The sequence below is a fragment of the Callithrix jacchus genome, chromosome 5 (genome assembly GCF_049354715.1).
Source record: "Callithrix jacchus isolate 240 chromosome 5, calJac240_pri, whole genome shotgun sequence".
NCBI lineage: Eukaryota > Metazoa > Chordata > Mammalia > Primates > Cebidae > Callithrix > Callithrix jacchus.
This window is the reverse complement of record NC_133506.1, coordinates 63858344-63875609: the sequence shown is the minus strand read 5'-3', so window position 1 is coordinate 63875609 and position 17266 is coordinate 63858344. Positions and strand designations below refer to the sequence as shown.

General features: G+C 46.8%; 1 protein-coding gene across 4 annotated transcripts in view; it reads right to left on the bottom strand.

Annotated features, from left to right (window-relative positions):
• VPS53 (VPS53 subunit of GARP complex) overlaps nucleotides 1–17266 on the bottom strand; it is a 185197-nt gene that overhangs the window by 7163 nt on the left and 160768 nt on the right. For all 4 annotated transcript variants that reach the window (XM_054256975.2, XM_035299267.3, XM_035299268.3 and 1 more), the window contains 4 exons: nucleotides 15740–15888; nucleotides 11477–11546; nucleotides 2008–2145; nucleotides 447–551 (listed from right to left, as the gene is read on the bottom strand). In XM_054256975.2, the coding sequence (XP_054112950.1) occupies nucleotides 447–551; nucleotides 2008–2145; nucleotides 11477–11546; nucleotides 15740–15888 (462 nt within the window). The remainder of the gene's footprint in view (nucleotides 1–446; nucleotides 552–2007; nucleotides 2146–11476; nucleotides 11547–15739; nucleotides 15889–17266) is intronic.

Genomic DNA, 17266 nt, shown 5'->3' with positions numbered 1-17266 from the left:
AGAGAGAAGGAGAACTGTCAGGAAGGCTGGGCCAGAATGGCCCATGGGGAGAGCATAGCACTGGGTCAGCAGAGACTGCAGACAGCAGAGTCACTCCAGGCTGAGGATGACGCTTTCCTCAGAAAATTAATCGCCAGGCCTGAGTAGTAGCCTGGGAGGAAAACAGAGGGGAAGAAAGGGCCATGGAAGAGAAAGAAGGGGCTGAGAGAGAAGGGCAGGTTCAGGAGATGGGGGAGGAAACCCTCCTGTCCTCATCCTCTGCCCTCCGCCCCTGCGCAGGGGCCTATCAATCCTTGAGAGCACACGCCCACAACCACCTCCTCCAAAGGCTTCTCCCAACCCGGTTAGCTCCCCGGAGCCAGGAAAAGCATTTTGAGAAAACCCCCAGTTAAGAACCAAGTGTGAGGAGGATGGCAAGTGTGGACAAATCTGGAGCCTGCACTCACCTTCATGTCCAGGATCTTCTGGAAGGTTTCTGTGTTGCAGTCTGTGAGGAGTTTGATGTAGTTGTCAACGAACACCACCAGCGGTTCATGAGGGGCCATCACCACCTGCCAGGAGGGGATGGGCAGGCCGTGAGGAAAACTCACAGCAGCGCAGGGCTCTCCCTCACTGCCTGCTGAGCGCAAAATGCATCCTGCGAGGTCTCTTTTTCATCTTCATGCCCCATCTCATCTTCACATTCAACTAAAGCAGCGTGCCCTCAATTTGCTGAATCCCAAATATCACCTGCACGGCTTTGTAAAGCACGGGTTCCTGAGCCCTTCCTCTAAATAGTCTATTTCAGCAGCCCTGGTGGGGTCCCAGGTGACTGTCAAAACATTGGGACCCTTTGGGAAACACTGTATAAGAGGGTCTCCTGTTAGACGTTTCCTATGTACACGGTACCCACTCCTTCTGCCCCAACATACTATTATTTCTGAGAAATGGGTGGCAAAAGGCACTGGTGTTAGTGGATTTCTACAAAAATAAAAATGCCAAAGCTGCCTCACTTTTCTGAAGACTTAAAACGCGGACTTCGTGTAACTACTAACTGAAAGTATCAGTTAACACACAAAGGAAAGGAAGGGCACGGCAATCCTCACATTGGTTTCTATTTGGCTCTGGAATGCAGTATCTGACTTTCTTCCTGCATTCCCCAGACTGCCCCAAAGCATGGCAAGTGGTTCACTCAGGAATCCTCTGCAGATAACTCCCGGACTGCACGCTCTCCTCCACAGCCAGTAACCAGCAGCAGAGGGAAATGAACAGGCTGCTTCTGATGTCCTCAGGCCACAGCTCCAGGTTCAGGCAGGGTCTTCACCCATCCCAGGTGTCTGAGGCCCTGCTGCTGCTTCCTACTCCTGCCGTCTCTGAGTCATCTGGGATAGGAACGGCCTGAAGAGCTTAGAGGCCCTGGGCTTTTCAGACACATCACGACAGGATTATTTCTTCTCCAGCCCTCATCCCCGCTCTCCCAAATGGTAGAAATCAGAGGCAGATGCTTAGGGTTCAGACCTTCATCACCCGAAGTACAATCCTTTGTTAAATGGGGCTTTAAAAAATCCATTTGCCAATGAGATTCAGTTACTACAACATCTGTTCAGAGTTCATGTAAAGTGGAGACAGAGCACAGAAAGCCAAGAAGGCTGATGCGGAAGGGAGTAACTGAGACCTGGGCCTGGAATTCCTGCTGAGCAGCAGAGATACCTGACCTGACTGACTCACAGCGACAACTCCACTGAACGTCCAAGCTTTGCAACATCCGATTACAAGAGAATCCCATGACGACAACAAAAAAATTCATTTGTCAGGAGGAATTACTGACCCCCAATAACTACCCACAGACTTTCAACAACATCTGATGAGGCAAAAAATTCAGTCCAGCCCAAGAATGTGGACCTGCTTTGAGAGCGCTGGCGACAGGACCTACCCTGTGCCTTCAAAACCAAAGCTTCTTGGAAACAGAGATGAAATAAACAACGGACCCCTTTACACAGAATCCCCGAGAAAGGCACAAGCTGTCACCTTGAGGATCATCTCCGCCCGGGTCATGCCTTTGACAACAATCTTAGTGTAGCTGGCGGGCGCCTTCCTCACCACCTGTGATCCGATGGAGGGGAGATCAAGCAGGACCATCTTCAGGGAGTGGGTGTCCAGCAGCAGCTGTGGAGCAAGGCAGAGTGTGACCGGCCCCTTCTAGCCTCCCAGCACTGAGCGGACCCACGCCCAGGAGTAACATTTTTTTGATTATGCACATAATACATTCTTGTTGCAGAAAAACTTGGGAAATAAACAGAAATATAAAAGAAAAAAGTTATATATAATTCCCATCACCTACTAAGAACATCGAGAAGCCAGCTTATGTGTATGTAAGTAAAAAATACATATAATAACCTGTGGGCCAGGAGCAGCGGCTCACGCCTGTGCTCCCAGCACTTTAGGAGGCCCAGGCAGCAGGCTCTGTAGGGCTCAGGGGTTTGAGGTCACCCTGGGCAACATGGAAAAACACAAAAATCAGCCAGGCATGGTGGTGCACACCTGGGGTCTCAGCTACTGGGGCGGACTGAGGTGGGAGGGTCACTTAAGTCTGGGAGGCTGAGGCTGCAGTGAGTCAACATCATGCCACGGCACTGTCCAGCCTGGGTGACAGAGTGAGACCCTGTCTCAAAAACAAACCACAACCACTGCCATGAAACGAAGTCAGAAATATACTGTATGTATACATAATTTTATAGGTGATCCGCTCACCTTGGCCTCCAAAGTGGATTACAGGCGTGAGCCACCACGCCCTGTATACATAATTTTATAACCTGGTCTTCTCACTTACTATGTAAAATTTTTGTATTGTGTATTCCCATCTCTGCGGTCATGATTTTTAGCTGCACTCCAACGTGGGCCACATGGTGAGACGCCATCCTCTAAAGCAGCAGCACCGTGACTTTTAAAGTCCCTGCAATACTCTGTGATGTGGGGCCATGCAAACATCAGGATCTTTCCAACGGAATGGACCCATGTACACCTCTACCAGCAGCGCAGACTGCACCTTTATTGGCACTGAAAACTCCTAAAATCCTGCTTTCCATTAGGCAAAAATCAGTTAACTCATTACTGTTGTTTTTAATTCATCTGGATTTAGTGAGGATGTGGATTTACCCAAATGTAAACACTGTATCTTGGCAACAATCTACCTTTTCCTCTTTGTTTGTTCTGGTTCTCTGGGATGCCAATCATCTAGGACACCTGTAGTCCTGATGGCCCAGCGCCTGCGGGGAATGACCTGAGGAAGGTCTGTCACATTCCGTCTGCATAAGGCCCGTTTGCTCTGGGGATTGTTTATCGTTCCCATTGGACAGATGAGAAAAAGTTCTAGAAAAAGCTTACCAGCCCGCTCAACTCATCTCATGCAATGGGATGGGTTTAGACAAAAGGTGGCCAGGAAGCTGGAGTCCCATTTCCGACTGCCCAGGTCAATGTCCCTGGGTGGTTTTGGCGTAGGGCTCACACCGGCTCCTGCTGCCACTGCTCTTGGCAACCAGGGAGCAGAAAAATGGCTGAAGCCAGACGGGTATACTCTGGCCTGCTGAGATGGCTTGGAGAGTGGAACCACATGGCCACCACACAGACAAGGGCAGGAGTGGAGCAACATCCCCCAATGCCCCCACTAGACTTGGTTGATGATAGTCAGACTTTTGTTCAGGACAAGGCCTGCTCCATCTGCCACTGCCTGCTTCCTTTGGAAAGCCTTCTGTAATTCCATCAAGCAGGTGAGAAATGGGATCCCTTCAGGCCCAGCCACACTTTGCATCCTCTAATTTCCCACTTACTTTGCTTTGGACAGAAGAATTAATGACTAGAGATTAACTACATAAGGAGAGACACTATTAACTTAAGGGTTATGGCGATCATAATTTTGACAACAGTAGTAGCATGTGGGGAGACGTCAGTGTTTTATTTGGAATAATTCAGATGTAAGAAATGACGCTAAGGTCAGAGTAGTTTCCTGTGGTTCTGTAGCTAGTAAAAGGCCTATGCCTGAAGCTCGCTCTACTGTAGCCAGTAAAATGCCAGGGCATTCTGTACCTTTCTAGATTTCCAGAAGTGAATATTCTTCCTCTCTGCTCAGAGGAAAGGGTACACAAGCCTCCTGGAGGGGGAATGGCACAGGCTGCCCAAGGCCTGCAGGAACAGCCCGGCACTGGCACACTTCCCGGAGCTCCGGTGGAAATGACTACTGCTCTTCCTTGGAGGAACCCAGCATGAGCCCCTCAAGAACACACATGGTCGGTCAGGCGCGGTAGCTCACGCCTGTCATCCCAGAACTTTGGGAGGCCGAGGCAGGCAGATCACGAGTTCAGGAGACCGAGACCATCCTGGCCAACATGGCAAAACCCTGTGTCTACTAAAAATACAAAAAATTAGCTGGGTGTGGTGGTGCACACCCTGCAGTCCCAGATACTAGGGAGGCTGAGGCAGGAAAATTGCTTGAACCCAGGAGGTACAGACTGCAATGAGCCCAGATCACACTACTGCACTACAGTCTGGCTACAGCACACTACACTTTTTTCGAGACTCTATCTCAAAAAAAAAAAAAAAAAAAAAAAAATACACATGCTTGATTCCAGGTGGATTAAACTCTTCGATATAAAAAGAAAAACTTTAAGAAAATACAGACCGGGCACGGTAGCTCACGCCTATACTCCCAACACTTTGGGAGGCTGAGGTGGGTGGAGAGACCAGCCTGGCTAACATGGTGAGATCCCCATCTCTACTAAAAATACAAAAATTAGCCAGGCGTGGTGCTGCACACCTGTAATCCCAGCTACTTGGGAGGCTGAGGCACAAGAATCGCTTCAACCCAGGAAGTGGAGGTTGCAGTGAGCCCTGATCGTGCCATTGTGCTCCAGAATGGGCAATAGAGTGAGACACCGTCTTAAAAAAAAAAAAGATGTATAGCAAAGATGTAAACATGTTACATATTTTGCTGAGCTAAGTGGTTAGCTAGTTAGTGTTCTATACATTATTTTCTGTACATTGATTAACTGGAATTTTTGTTTAAAGAATACCATTTGAGGCCTGACAAGGACTCAACTCTGTCTTCCATGTAACAGATTTTGAGAGCCTTGTCAAAATCAAAGCCATGTCTTAGCATTCATTTGCTGGTAGGAAAAAGAAAATCAGTCATTATATTTTAAAGCATATGGAGTTATTTCCTACTTTTTCTACTTCCCAGAGATATGTTATATGCATAAATAATTGTATAATCTGAAGTGACAGGAGAGGTTTGAATGAATCAGATCTAATTCTCTAGGGTCCCTCACATACAGGGAGATACCACTCTTGCATTCCCTGGCCAGACACCATAAAATTCTGTCTTTACCAGACAGCTGAGAGGTGAAAACCTGGATCTCAGGTTTTACAGCAAGCCATGCGGTCTGAAAAGGCAGGAATGCATCTGACAGATTTGGCAGCTGTCTGTGGGAAGTGAAGGTAGAAAGGTCCCATGTATCACGAAGATCTGCTAGTTCTCATCTTTGAAACAGTTGGTAATTCATCTTCCTAGGCATGAGACATTGGGCAAGAAGTGACTATTGCCAACTTTGTTTCTGCCTCAGTGATAATTTCTGGAGGGTGTGGGCTGGCTAAGGTAGTTGAAGGAATGGGGGTGCCAGCACAGCCAGTATGCTATGCCTGTGAACGCTTGTCACTCAGCAATGGAAATCTCTGAGGGGCCCTTTATTTCCTAAAGAGCCTCCCACAATTCTTGGGGACATGATGACTATCAGTAGTGATGAAACTTCTGAATAAATTAGATATAGGCCCTAGAAGACAACCATGTGAACAAAATCATATACTGAACCATACTGACCCAACAGTATAAAGTTCTTCAGTGAGGTGGCACCAAGCAGACAGCTCAGGGTATGAGGAGGGTGGACCAAGGTGGGGACATGTTCTGCTTCTTTCGAAAATTTCGGCATGACTTTCATAAGTACACAAGTGCCACGTGTGCAGCTGGGCCACATCCAGACGTGGTGCCTAACGGAAGACAGAGGGCATCTCTGGCACCCCTGAAGTCTCCCTCACCTCTCGTCCAGTCAATGTACTCCTTTCCCTCCAAGCAAAGGCAACCACTCTCCTGCTCTCCATCACTGAAGCTTACTTTCCTGCTCATAACCTGCTGCGAACATTTGTCCACATGTCTGGTGGTCAAAAGGTCCTCGTTTCTCTGGGATGGAAGCTACTCAAGAGGACTGCTGAATCGCTGGGCAGGGATTGTCTGGCCAACTGCCTAGGAGTTTTCCCATGGGGCTATGCTAACTTCCATTTCTACCAGCACCTATGAAAGTTCCAATGCTCCACATCCTTACCAGCACTTGGTATCATCACTCTTTTAAAATTATTATTATTTTTAGAAACAGGGTCTTACTCTGTCGCCTGGGCTGGAGTGCAGTGGTACAATCAGAGCTCACTGAACCCTCAAATTCCTGGGCTTAACTGATCCTCCTGTGTCCCAAGTAGCTAGGACTACAGGCATGTGCCACCATACCTGGCTAATTTTTAAATTATTTTGTAGAGATGGGGTCTCGCTGTGTTGCCCAGGCTGATCTCAAACTGCTAGGTTCAAACAATCTTCCTGTCATAGCCTCCCAAAGTCTTGGGATTACAGGCACAAGCTACCTCACTTGGCCAAGGTATTTTAAGTACTCTAAATAACCAATCCTTTCTTTTATGGTTAGTGCTTTTAATGTTTTGTTTATGGTACCTCTGCCTCACCCAGGGTCATATTCTCTATATTATCTTCCAGAAGCTTTACTGTCTTATTATTATTATTTTTTTTTGAGACGGAGTTTCACTCTTGTTACCCAGGCTGGAGTGCAATGGCGCCATCTCGGCTCACCGCAACCTCCGCCTCCTGGGCTCAGGCAATTCTCCTGCCTCAGCCTCCTAAGTAGCTGGGATTACAGGCACGCACCACCATGCCTAGCTAATTTTTTGTATTTTTAGTAGAGACGGGGTTTCACCATGTTGACCTGGATGGTCTCAATCTCTTGACCTTGTGATCCACCCGCCTCGGCCTCCCGAAGTGCTGGGATTACAGGCATGAGCCACCATGCCCGGCCCTACTGTCTTATTTTTTAGAGCCATAATCCACCTGGAATTAATTTTCTAAAATTGAAATATAATTCAAAAACCATAAAATTTACCTTTTCGAAGTGTAGAATTCACTGGTTTTTAAAGTATATTCACAAGGTTGTGCAGCTGTCAGCATTACCTGGTCCCAGACAACATCACCACCCCATAAAGAAACGCTTACCCATTTCCCCCACCCCACTCACCCTTTGCCAACCATTAATCTACTTTGTTTTATGAATGTATTTTCTGGACATTTCATAAAAGTCAAGTCACATAACATGTGGCTTTTCGTGTCTGGCTTCTTGCACTTAACATGGTTTCAAGGTTCATCCACGTTGTAGCATGAATGAGTATTTTATTCCTTTTAATGGCTGAATAATAGTCCGTTGTATGGATAGACCACATTTTGTTTATCTGTTCATCAGCTGATGGACATTTCAGTTGTTTCTACTTTCTGGCTATTATGAATAGTGCTGCTGTGAACATTTGTGTACAAATTTTTGGGTGAACACATTTTTTTCAATTCTTTTTTTTTCTTTGAGACAGTCTCACTCTGTCACCCAACCTGGAGTACAGTGGTGCAATCTCACTCACTGCAACCTCTGCCTCCCAGGTTCAAGTGATGCTCCTGCCTCAGCCTCCCAGGTAGTTGGGATTACAGGCACACGCCACCAAGTAGCTAGGACTACAGGCTAATTTTTGTACTTTTAGTAGAAACAGGGTTTCACCATCTTAGCCAGGCTGGTCTTGAACTCCTGATCTCAGGTGATCTGACCGCCTCAGCCTCCAAAAGTGCTGGGATTACAGGTGTGAGCCACTCACTGCGCCCAGCCTTTTTCAACTCTTTCGGGTATGTATCTAGGAGTATAATTGCTGGGGCATGTGGTAACTATGTAAATGCCAAACTCTTTTCCTAAATGGCTGCACCACTTTTGCATTACCACCAGCAATGTACACATGTCCTCCTTTCACCAAATCCTCTTTGGAATTGATTTGTATACATGATGTGTGGTAAAGGTCAAGATTTTTTTTTTTTTTCCAATATGGATATCCAATTATCCAGCAATATTTACTGAAAAGACTCTCTTTCCCAAACTGAATTATGCCACTTTTGTCATAAATCAAATGTCTACACATGTGCGGGTCTATTTCTGAACTCAAATCTGTTCTGTCAGCCTATCTGTCCCTGGGGCCAGTGCCGCACCGCTCTAATTACAATACTATTACAACAAGTCTTGATATCCTGAGCTTTACCTCCTCCAGTTCTATTGTTTAAGATTATTTTAGCTGTTGTTTTCTGTATTTTCATCTAACTTTTAAAATCAGCTTATCAATTCTCACACAAACATACACACACACACCCCTGCTGGGATTCAACTGTATCTATAGATTAATAGATACAGTAATTAGGATTGAATTGTATCTATAGATTAATTTTGGAAAATTTACCACTTTAAAAATTTTTATTTATTTCTTATTGGGCAGCCTCCTCAGCCAAAGTAGGCTCAGAAGACTCCACATTTATTTCTTTATGAGTCTTTCGTATCAATGAACATGAGCTATCCTGTCATTTTAAAGGTCTTTTCGGATTCTGTGTCTTAATATTGTACAGTTTTCTGTATAGAAGACTTGTACATTTTTGACAGATTTATTCCCAGATATTTAGTTTCCTGATGCTACTGTAAATGATGTCATTTAAGGCTGGGAGCCATGGCTCATGCCTGTAAGCAGGATTTGGGGAGGCTTAGGAGGGTGGATTGCCTAAGGCTAGAAGTTTGAGATAAGCCTGGGTGACACAGGGAGAGAGAAACTACATCTACAGGGAAAAAAATAAGCCTGGCATAGTAGTACATTCCTGTAGTCCCAGCTACTTGGGAATTTGAGGCAGGAGGACTGCTTGAGCCCAGGAGTTAAGACTGCAGTGAACTATGATTGTGTTCACAGTTATACTCACTCCAGCCTGGGCAACAGAGCAAAAAAACAAACAAGTATTTCATTCAAGAGGTTCATTTTTAAATTGTTTGCTGCTGGTATACAAAAATGTAGTTTAGGCCAGCGCGGTGGCTCAAGCCTGTAATCCCAGCACTTCAGGAGACCAAGGTAAGTGGATCACGAGGTCAGGAGATTGAGACCATCCTGGCCAACATGGTGAAACGCCATCTCTAGTAAAAGACAAAAAAATTAGCCAGGCGTGGTGGCGGATGCCTGTAGTCCCAGCTACTTGGGAGACTGAGGCAGGAGAATCACTTGAACCCAGGAGGTGGAGGTTGCAGTGAGCCGAGATCGCGCCACTGAACTCCAGTCTGATGACAGAGCAAAACTCCATCTCAAAAAAGAAAAGAAAAGAAACGAAATATATTTTAAAATACTGACCTTATAGCCAGCAACCCTGCTAAATTTATATTCCAATAGTTTATCGGTAGATTCTTTTGGATTTATCACAATTACATTTGCCATGAAAAATGAGTTTAGTTTTCTCCTTTCTAATCTGTATATATTTTGTTTCTTTTAAAAATATTTTATTTTTTGCCTTGTTGTCCTAGCCAGGACTTCAACGACAACATGGGATAGAAACAGTGACGATGGACATTCTTGTCTTATCCCTCATCTCAAGGGAGAAAAAAGCTTTCATAGGTGACCACAGCTGTAAGACTAATTAATGACCCTGCGAATCCCACAAGATTATGTGAGAATCACAGACTAGCAAGAAGCATTATAAATATCGGCAAGGGTCAGTTCCTCATGCCCTTGCAATTGCTCAAGAGGACTCTGGGGCCCAAAGATAAATAACTCACTTTATACAGTACTCAGAAGAGAATAAAGAGCAGAAAACATTTCCTGTCCCATATTAAAGCACAACCTAAATTTAGGATATAGCACCCTGGCAGCAAGGCAGACACGGCTGAGGTTGGGCGGAACCTTAGCTTCCAATGCCCGGCTCTTGTTCCAGTTCGGATGGCAGCTGCTCCGTGACTCAAGGCCGTGTCTGTTTCCGTCTGTGAACACTGCTGAGTTAACTGGACTCTGACGGTTCTGCTGCCTAAGTGAACGTGCCCACAGCTTTAAGGCCCAGACATCAGGGCAAACAGGCCGGGCTAAACCTGCACTCATGTGAGAATCCCACAGGGGACACACTGCCCTGCAGTTCCCACCCATGACCTCCCCAGTCTGGGCCTGTCAAGATCCACACTCCCCGACTGCCCACTTGTACTGGCCTGGGGTCTGACTAAGTAAACTTCAGTTCCTGCAGATGGTTTTTTCATCCACACCTCAAAATGGAAGTAAACATATGATCTGTGGTTTGTTAAAAAAAAAATGATGGAAGTAAACACTGAATGAATTGATATTTTTCTGAAGATATTGGCTTTAGGTCTGAGTTTATTATCGTTATTAAAATATTCTTTTTTTTGCAGGGGAGATAAGAGTCTTCCTCTGTCATTCAGGCTTCAGTGCAGTGGCACAATCACAGCTCACTGTAACCTCCACCTCCTAGGTTCAAAGAATCCTCCAACCTCAGCCTCCTGAGCAGCTAGGATTTTAAGAGTGTACTATTACTGTGCCTAGCTAATATTTTATTTTTTTGAGATAAGGGTTTCACTATGTTGCCCAGGCTGGTCTTGAACTCGTGGCCTCAAATGATCCTCCCTCATCTCAGCCTCCTGTCACTGATATTTATTTATTTACTTTACTTTTTTTTTTTTTTAAGATGGAGTCTTACTTAGTTGTCCAGGCTAGAGTGCAGTGTCACGATCTCAGCTCACCACAACCTCTGCCTCCCAGGTTCAAGCAATTCTGTCTCAGCCTCCTGAGTAGCTGGGACTATAGGCATGTACCATCATGCCTGGCTAATTTTTGTATTTTTAATAGAGACGGGATTTCACCATGTTGGCCAGGCTGCTCTCAAACTCCCAACCTCAAGCGATGGACCTGCCTTGGCCTCCAAACCACGCCTGGCTAATTTTTGTATGTTTAATAGAAATGGGGTTTTATCACGTTGGCCAGGCTGGTCTGGAATTCCTGACCTCAGGTGATCTGCCCACCTCAGCCTCCTGAAGTACTGGGGTTACAGCGTGAGCTGCCCCCATGCCCAGCCACCTTTACTTACTGGAGTGTGAGCACTAGAAAGCAGGGACCTTTCTGTGGTGCTTGTTGTGTTATACCTTGCACCCAGACCTTAGTAGGCATTCAAACACAATTTTTAAAAATAAACGGAAGAATAATTAAGAAACCTTCCAGGTCAGTCATCATACTGTCCCCAGACAGGGGAATCATCATTCCTCCCAAGGAGATCTGTCCTAGACAGATACGTGTTTGATCTTCAACAAAAGCTGTTCAGCAAATGCCGACACCAAATCCATCTCACCTGTTCTGCTCCCACCATGCTAATCGGCTTGCACTTGAAGAGGTGGGTGATGAATTTGGGAATGAAGGAGCTGTGGATAAAAAAGAAGTGACAAATTAGGCTTATTCTCTCTCTTTGAGACAAAGTTTCACTTTGGAGTGCAGTGGCACAATCTCGGCTCACTGTAACCTCTGCCTCCCAAGTTCAAGCGATTCTCCTGTCTCAGCCTCCTGAATAGCTGGGATTACAGGTGCCCACCACCATACTGGCTAATTTTTGTATTTTTAGTAGAGATAGGGTTTCACCATGTTGGGCAGGATGGTCTTGATCTCTTGACCTCGTGATCCACCTGCCTCGGCCTCCCAAAGTACTGGGATTACAGGCATGAGCTATTGCGCCCGGCCAGGCCAGGCTTCCCAGACGCTCCATCCTCTGTCCCCGGCCTCATCCACTGCGCCTGGCCGGGCTTCCCCGATGCTCTATCCTCTTTCCCCAGCCTCATCCTGCTAAGTCCTGGCCTCCCAGTGCTTCAACCCAACTGAGCTCCTTGAGGATCCCATGATTCTGCAAGCTCAATGCTCTGTGCCTCCACTGTTCTCTCGTAGAGTGCCTTTCCTAGATGGAACTTGGGTCAGTACACACGCATCTCTCAGATCCCGTTTAACATCTCCAGAAAGCCTTTCTTCCATTGCGCCTTTGCCATACTCTACGTGGAGTCCACAGGCCTCTATCCTAACAGCTAACTCACTTCATTACATTTATTTGCTTATGTGTCTATTTTGCTTCACCTGACTATTAGAACATATGAAGATGGGGCCATGTTTACCAAGCCAAAGCACTGAATTCTGGGTCTGAGACACAGGAGATGCTCAAGTGAATGTACATTGAAGAAATTGGTTGTTTTTTTTTTTCAGACAGAGTCTCGCTCTGTTGCCCAGGCTGGAATGCAATGGTGTAATCTTGGCTCACTGCAACCTCTGCCTCCCTGGTTCAAGCAATTCTCATGTCTCAGCCTCCTGAGTAGCTGGGATTATACGCATGTGCATACTTCACACCCAGCTAGATTTTATATTTTTATATTTTTTAATTTTCAGTAAAGCCTGTTGGCAAGGCTGGTCTCAAATTTCTGGCCTCAAGTGATCCACTCACCTCGGCCCCACAAAGCGCTGGGATTGTACAGGCATGACCCACAGCATCTGGCCATCTTCCACTTTTTGAATGTCAGCTTGGTAACAGCACTTTACCAGGAAGTTACTATGTGACTTCTCCTTTCATCCTCCCAAGCACTATTATGAGAGCTGTCTGAATGGAGGAGAATCAGCCCAGTGCGCTTGTGGTTCAACTGCAGCTTCACCAGGCTGTGGACTCTGATGTCTCAATAGGAAAGGTGGCTATTGCTCAAGACAGTAACAGAGGTCAGAGGAAACACCTATGGGTTTGCATTGGTGGGGTAGAAAGGAAGTTACAGGAAAGGAAATTGGGGTCCAGAAATCAGATCTGGGAGATGGCTTGCTGATCAGAAAGGAGAGCAAACAAGGGCCTATTTGGAAGAGATTCTTTAGTGCTGTAAATCAGAGTCAGGCAGGTAATGTGAGACTGAATCCATGACCAACTGCAACTGGCTGGTAACCTAAGTTGTTTCACATTAGAATGAGCTTTGGGCTGGGCACAGTGGCTCATGTCTATAATCCCAGCACTTTGAGAGGCCGAGGCAGGCGGACTGCTGGAGCCCAGGAGTCTCAAACTGCCTGGTCCTATCATGACGAAATCTCATCTCTATAAAAAATACAAAAATTAGCTAGGTGTGGTGACATGTGCCTATAATCCCGCTATTTAGGAGGCTGAGGTGGGAGAATGACCTAAGCCCAGGAGAATGGGGCTGCAGTGAACTGTGACTACACCACTGCGCTCCAGCCTGGGTAACGGAGTGAGACCCTCTATCAAAAATAAATAAATAAATAACAATAATAATAAAAGACAGTTTTGGCTGTGCCCTTGAACTGGCTCTCTCTATACCAGTCTACAGGTGGGGGTAGGGGGAATAAAAGGAGCAGACACACATCCTTTGAGAAGACCAAGCAATGTGCTGGGTAACTGCCAAGGGCTCTTCTGCCTTCAGGGGGGTGGTGGCTGTTGCCCTTGGCCAGGGAAGGGTCTCCTCACAACGCCCACCTCTGTTAAGCAGGATTTTATAAGAATGAGAAGGCACCATGGATGAAAACGCAAAACACGGCTTTCTAGATCCCAGGCTGAGCAATTCCAGATGAGAGGATGGGCATCCAATCCCCAGTGCATTCAACCTGGGCTTAGACATGGAATTCAAGCTCTCTGAGAGAATGTGAGGCTGGTGCTGGGAGGTGCTGGGACTGGCTAAGTCAGTGGGCTCCATATTCACTTTAACAAAAGCTCAATCAGACCCCTGAGCAGCCAGCCTGGAGATTTTCAGTTACAGTACATTTTTACAGAGGCGCTGCTTCTACCAGCAGTTATGGGGAGTGTCACAGTGTGATTTATCAGCAGTGCTTTTAACACACTAATGAGCACCCAGGGAGGGAGGGAATTTCAACTCCTGGTCCATCTGCTTACTGCAAACAGGAATGCCTCCCTGCAGAGTCCACTCTATCCTTTCTTGATAAACTAGAGAGTAACGCTGACACCACAAGCTGCTCCATAATTGTTAGTCCTGAGGGAATTGTTTGTGAAGTAGATTTGGGGAAGGCAGAAAAGGAGTCCTGACTCACCATCTGGAGCCTGGACGAGAACAACCCAAATACAGTAGCTTGGACTGGGCTGACCCTCCTGAAGCCCTTCCTGGAGAAGTTTGCCAAAATGCTTGCTTGATAACTGGTCAGGGGAGATGCTGACCCTCAATACTGCCTGCTATCACAGGAAATGGGGCTACGGCCAGGTGGCAATTGGCAGAAGACCAAACTATTTCCCTTGCCTCAAAACTCAGGCCAGAAATGGCCACTCAAGAGGACACAGCAGGAAGACACTGGATCAGGTGCACTCCACTCACCTTGGGCATGGCAGCATGACACTGGCTCAGGTGCACTCCGCCCACCTTGGCCATGGCAGGAAGACGCTGGCTCAGGTGCGCTCCACCTGCCTTGGCCATGGCAGGAAGACACTGGCTCAGGTGCACTCTGCCCGCCTTGGCCATAGAGCTCCATGACTTGCTCGTCCCAATTTCTAGTACCTTCCCTGGACCAAGCATGTGTACAAGTATTAATAGATAAATTCTAGCAGCCACGATAAAAAATACCAGGGGAGGGAGGACAAGAAGGCTGGAAAGAAACAGAACTGATGGCTCCTACCCTTGAAAGGCTTATAAGCCAGCCAGAGACAAAATGCAGCTACGAAATCCCTGAAAAGGCACTGTAATTATCCAAACTCAGGCAAGGAGGGTGACGCCTGCACATTTCAAACAGTAGGCCCCATTCATTTCCGTGTGTCATGACTTGGCTGGGGCTGCACTGCTGTTACTGTTGCCTATGACTTTACGTGGAAGATTTGGTTTTATTATGATGCTTCTTTTGCATACAAGTTAAAATTAGTACTGCAGGCACCAGAATGAACCCCAGCTGGATGCTTGGGACACCCAAACTGTGGGGATGCTGGTGGGAACTATGGTTTTAAAAACAATGCAGCTGAGTGTGACACTGGAGTGGTGGCTGCAAGTCATTCTATGTTTGTCCAAACTCACAGAGTGTACAGCACTAAGAATGACCTGGGTAAACCATGGAGTCCAGTGATAATGCTTATCACTTGTGATAAGCTGTAAGTGATAAGCTTACAGTGCAGGCTTATCAGCTGTAACACGGTGTGTGTGTGTGTGTGTGTGTGTGTCAGGGGGGTATCAGTAATGCAAGACTGCATGTGTGGGGTTGGACACTGCTTTGTGTGTGTGTCTGTGTGTGTGTCGGTAATGGAAGACTGTGCATGTGTGGGGTTGGGTACCCACTGTGTGTGTGTGTGTGTGTGTGTGTGTGTGAGAAGGTATTGGTAATACAAGACTGTGCGTGTGTGGGGTTGGGCATCGTTTTGCGTATGTGTGTGTGGGGGCAGTATCGGTAATGGAAGACTGTGCATGTGTGGGGTCGGGTACTGCTTTGTGTGTGTGTGTGGGGGGGAGGTATCAGTAATGGAAGACTGTGCATGTGTGGGGTTGGGTACACAGGAAATCTCTGTCCTCTACCCCATTTGGCTGTGAATGATGAAACTGTTCTAAAACATAAAGTCTATTTTTAAAAAACCCAGAGATAAGAAGATCTCAGGACTTACTTTGCAAATTTAATGCAGAACTGAGTGAAGTACTTCCGTGTGGAAGCCAGGTTGTCACGGATGATGGGCACATTCTGCTTGATGTGAAGGATGACAGAGGTGACGTAGGGGCTCTGGTCACCGACATGCTCCACATTCTGCCACTGCATCTGAAATGGAGACAGGACAACGTGTTAGATCTTCACAGGACAGTGTCACCTGTTACTGGGGACGGGAAAGGTTTCAGTGGAAATCAGGTCACAGCTCCATATCACAGCAATCAGACCCTTTTGTCTTGAGAATTTGTCTTAACATTCTGTAGGAACTGATACTCAGGACAAAGATGAGTGTGCCCAGCTGACCCCGACAGTGAAGTGAACCTAGGACAGAGTGAAGTGCACTGAGGCCCTCTCCTTTTCCTGCCTTGTCCCCAGCATGCCTGATACAGCCTCCCTCCCCAGCAAAGCTGCCCTCCTGTGACGGATCCTGCTGCCCTGCCAAGTGCCCGCCGCAGGGACTGCAGCGGAGCGGGGAGGAACCTGGACTCCTGAGCTGACCGGCAGCCTGGGAGAGCAGAATGGTGGCTAGTAGCTGACGAGAAGCCTGGAGAGGAATTAAGACACTCCCAGTAACTGGGAGGAGTCTGGGATTCTTTAAAACAGAAAACTGGAAATGATAGGGTATGTGGGGATGTTGCTTCAGAATCATATGAGATTACTGGGAAGAGATGTAGATGAAATAAGATCATGAAGCTAAGAGACAGGTATGTGAGGCTGACCATACTGTTTCCTCTACTTTTGAATATATCTAAATATTTTCATAATAAAACATTTAAAGAGGTAGGCATGTAGAATCTTACAATCCTAAAAACCTTTGGGATTGTGTCAGGATTTTAATAAAGGGAAGGCAAAGAGAATCTCTGGTAGGGTAGAGAGAGGGTAAAACGAAGACATGGGCAACAGGGCCTGAGCCGGGTACAGGGAGAGAATGTTGTTGAGGGCACCAATGTGGTCCCTGGCCAGGCAGTGAACAAGTGACAGAGCTGCTTCAACCCAGGCACTAACCACACACAGTCTGAAGACACCTCAGTAAAGTGGCTGGATTCCTGGACTACGTGGCACTAACCACACGCTCTGAAGATGCCTCAGTAAAGCAGCTGGATTCCTGGACTATGTGGCTCTAACCACATGCTCTAGAGGATGCCTCAGTAAAGCAGCTGGATTTCTGGACTACGTGGCTCTAACCACACACTCTGGAAGACACCTCAGTAAAGTAGCTGGATTCCTGGACTATGTGGCAGTCGGCAGCACTGACTCGTGGGAACTTAGGTGGCAATGCTGGAGTGTGACATCCCTCAAGGGCATGGCAGGAAGGAAGCACAGTACCAGCTCCCAGCCTGTCGCGGGGCCACAGGGAAGGGCACTCTAATCTCTAACCCTGAAGAGCTGGAGGGGTTCTGCTGAGTCAGCCTCTCACAGCAGAGCTGGATGGTCTATTAAAAAGATCCTAAGCCAAACACAAGCCATATAATATGTTCATAGAAAGAGG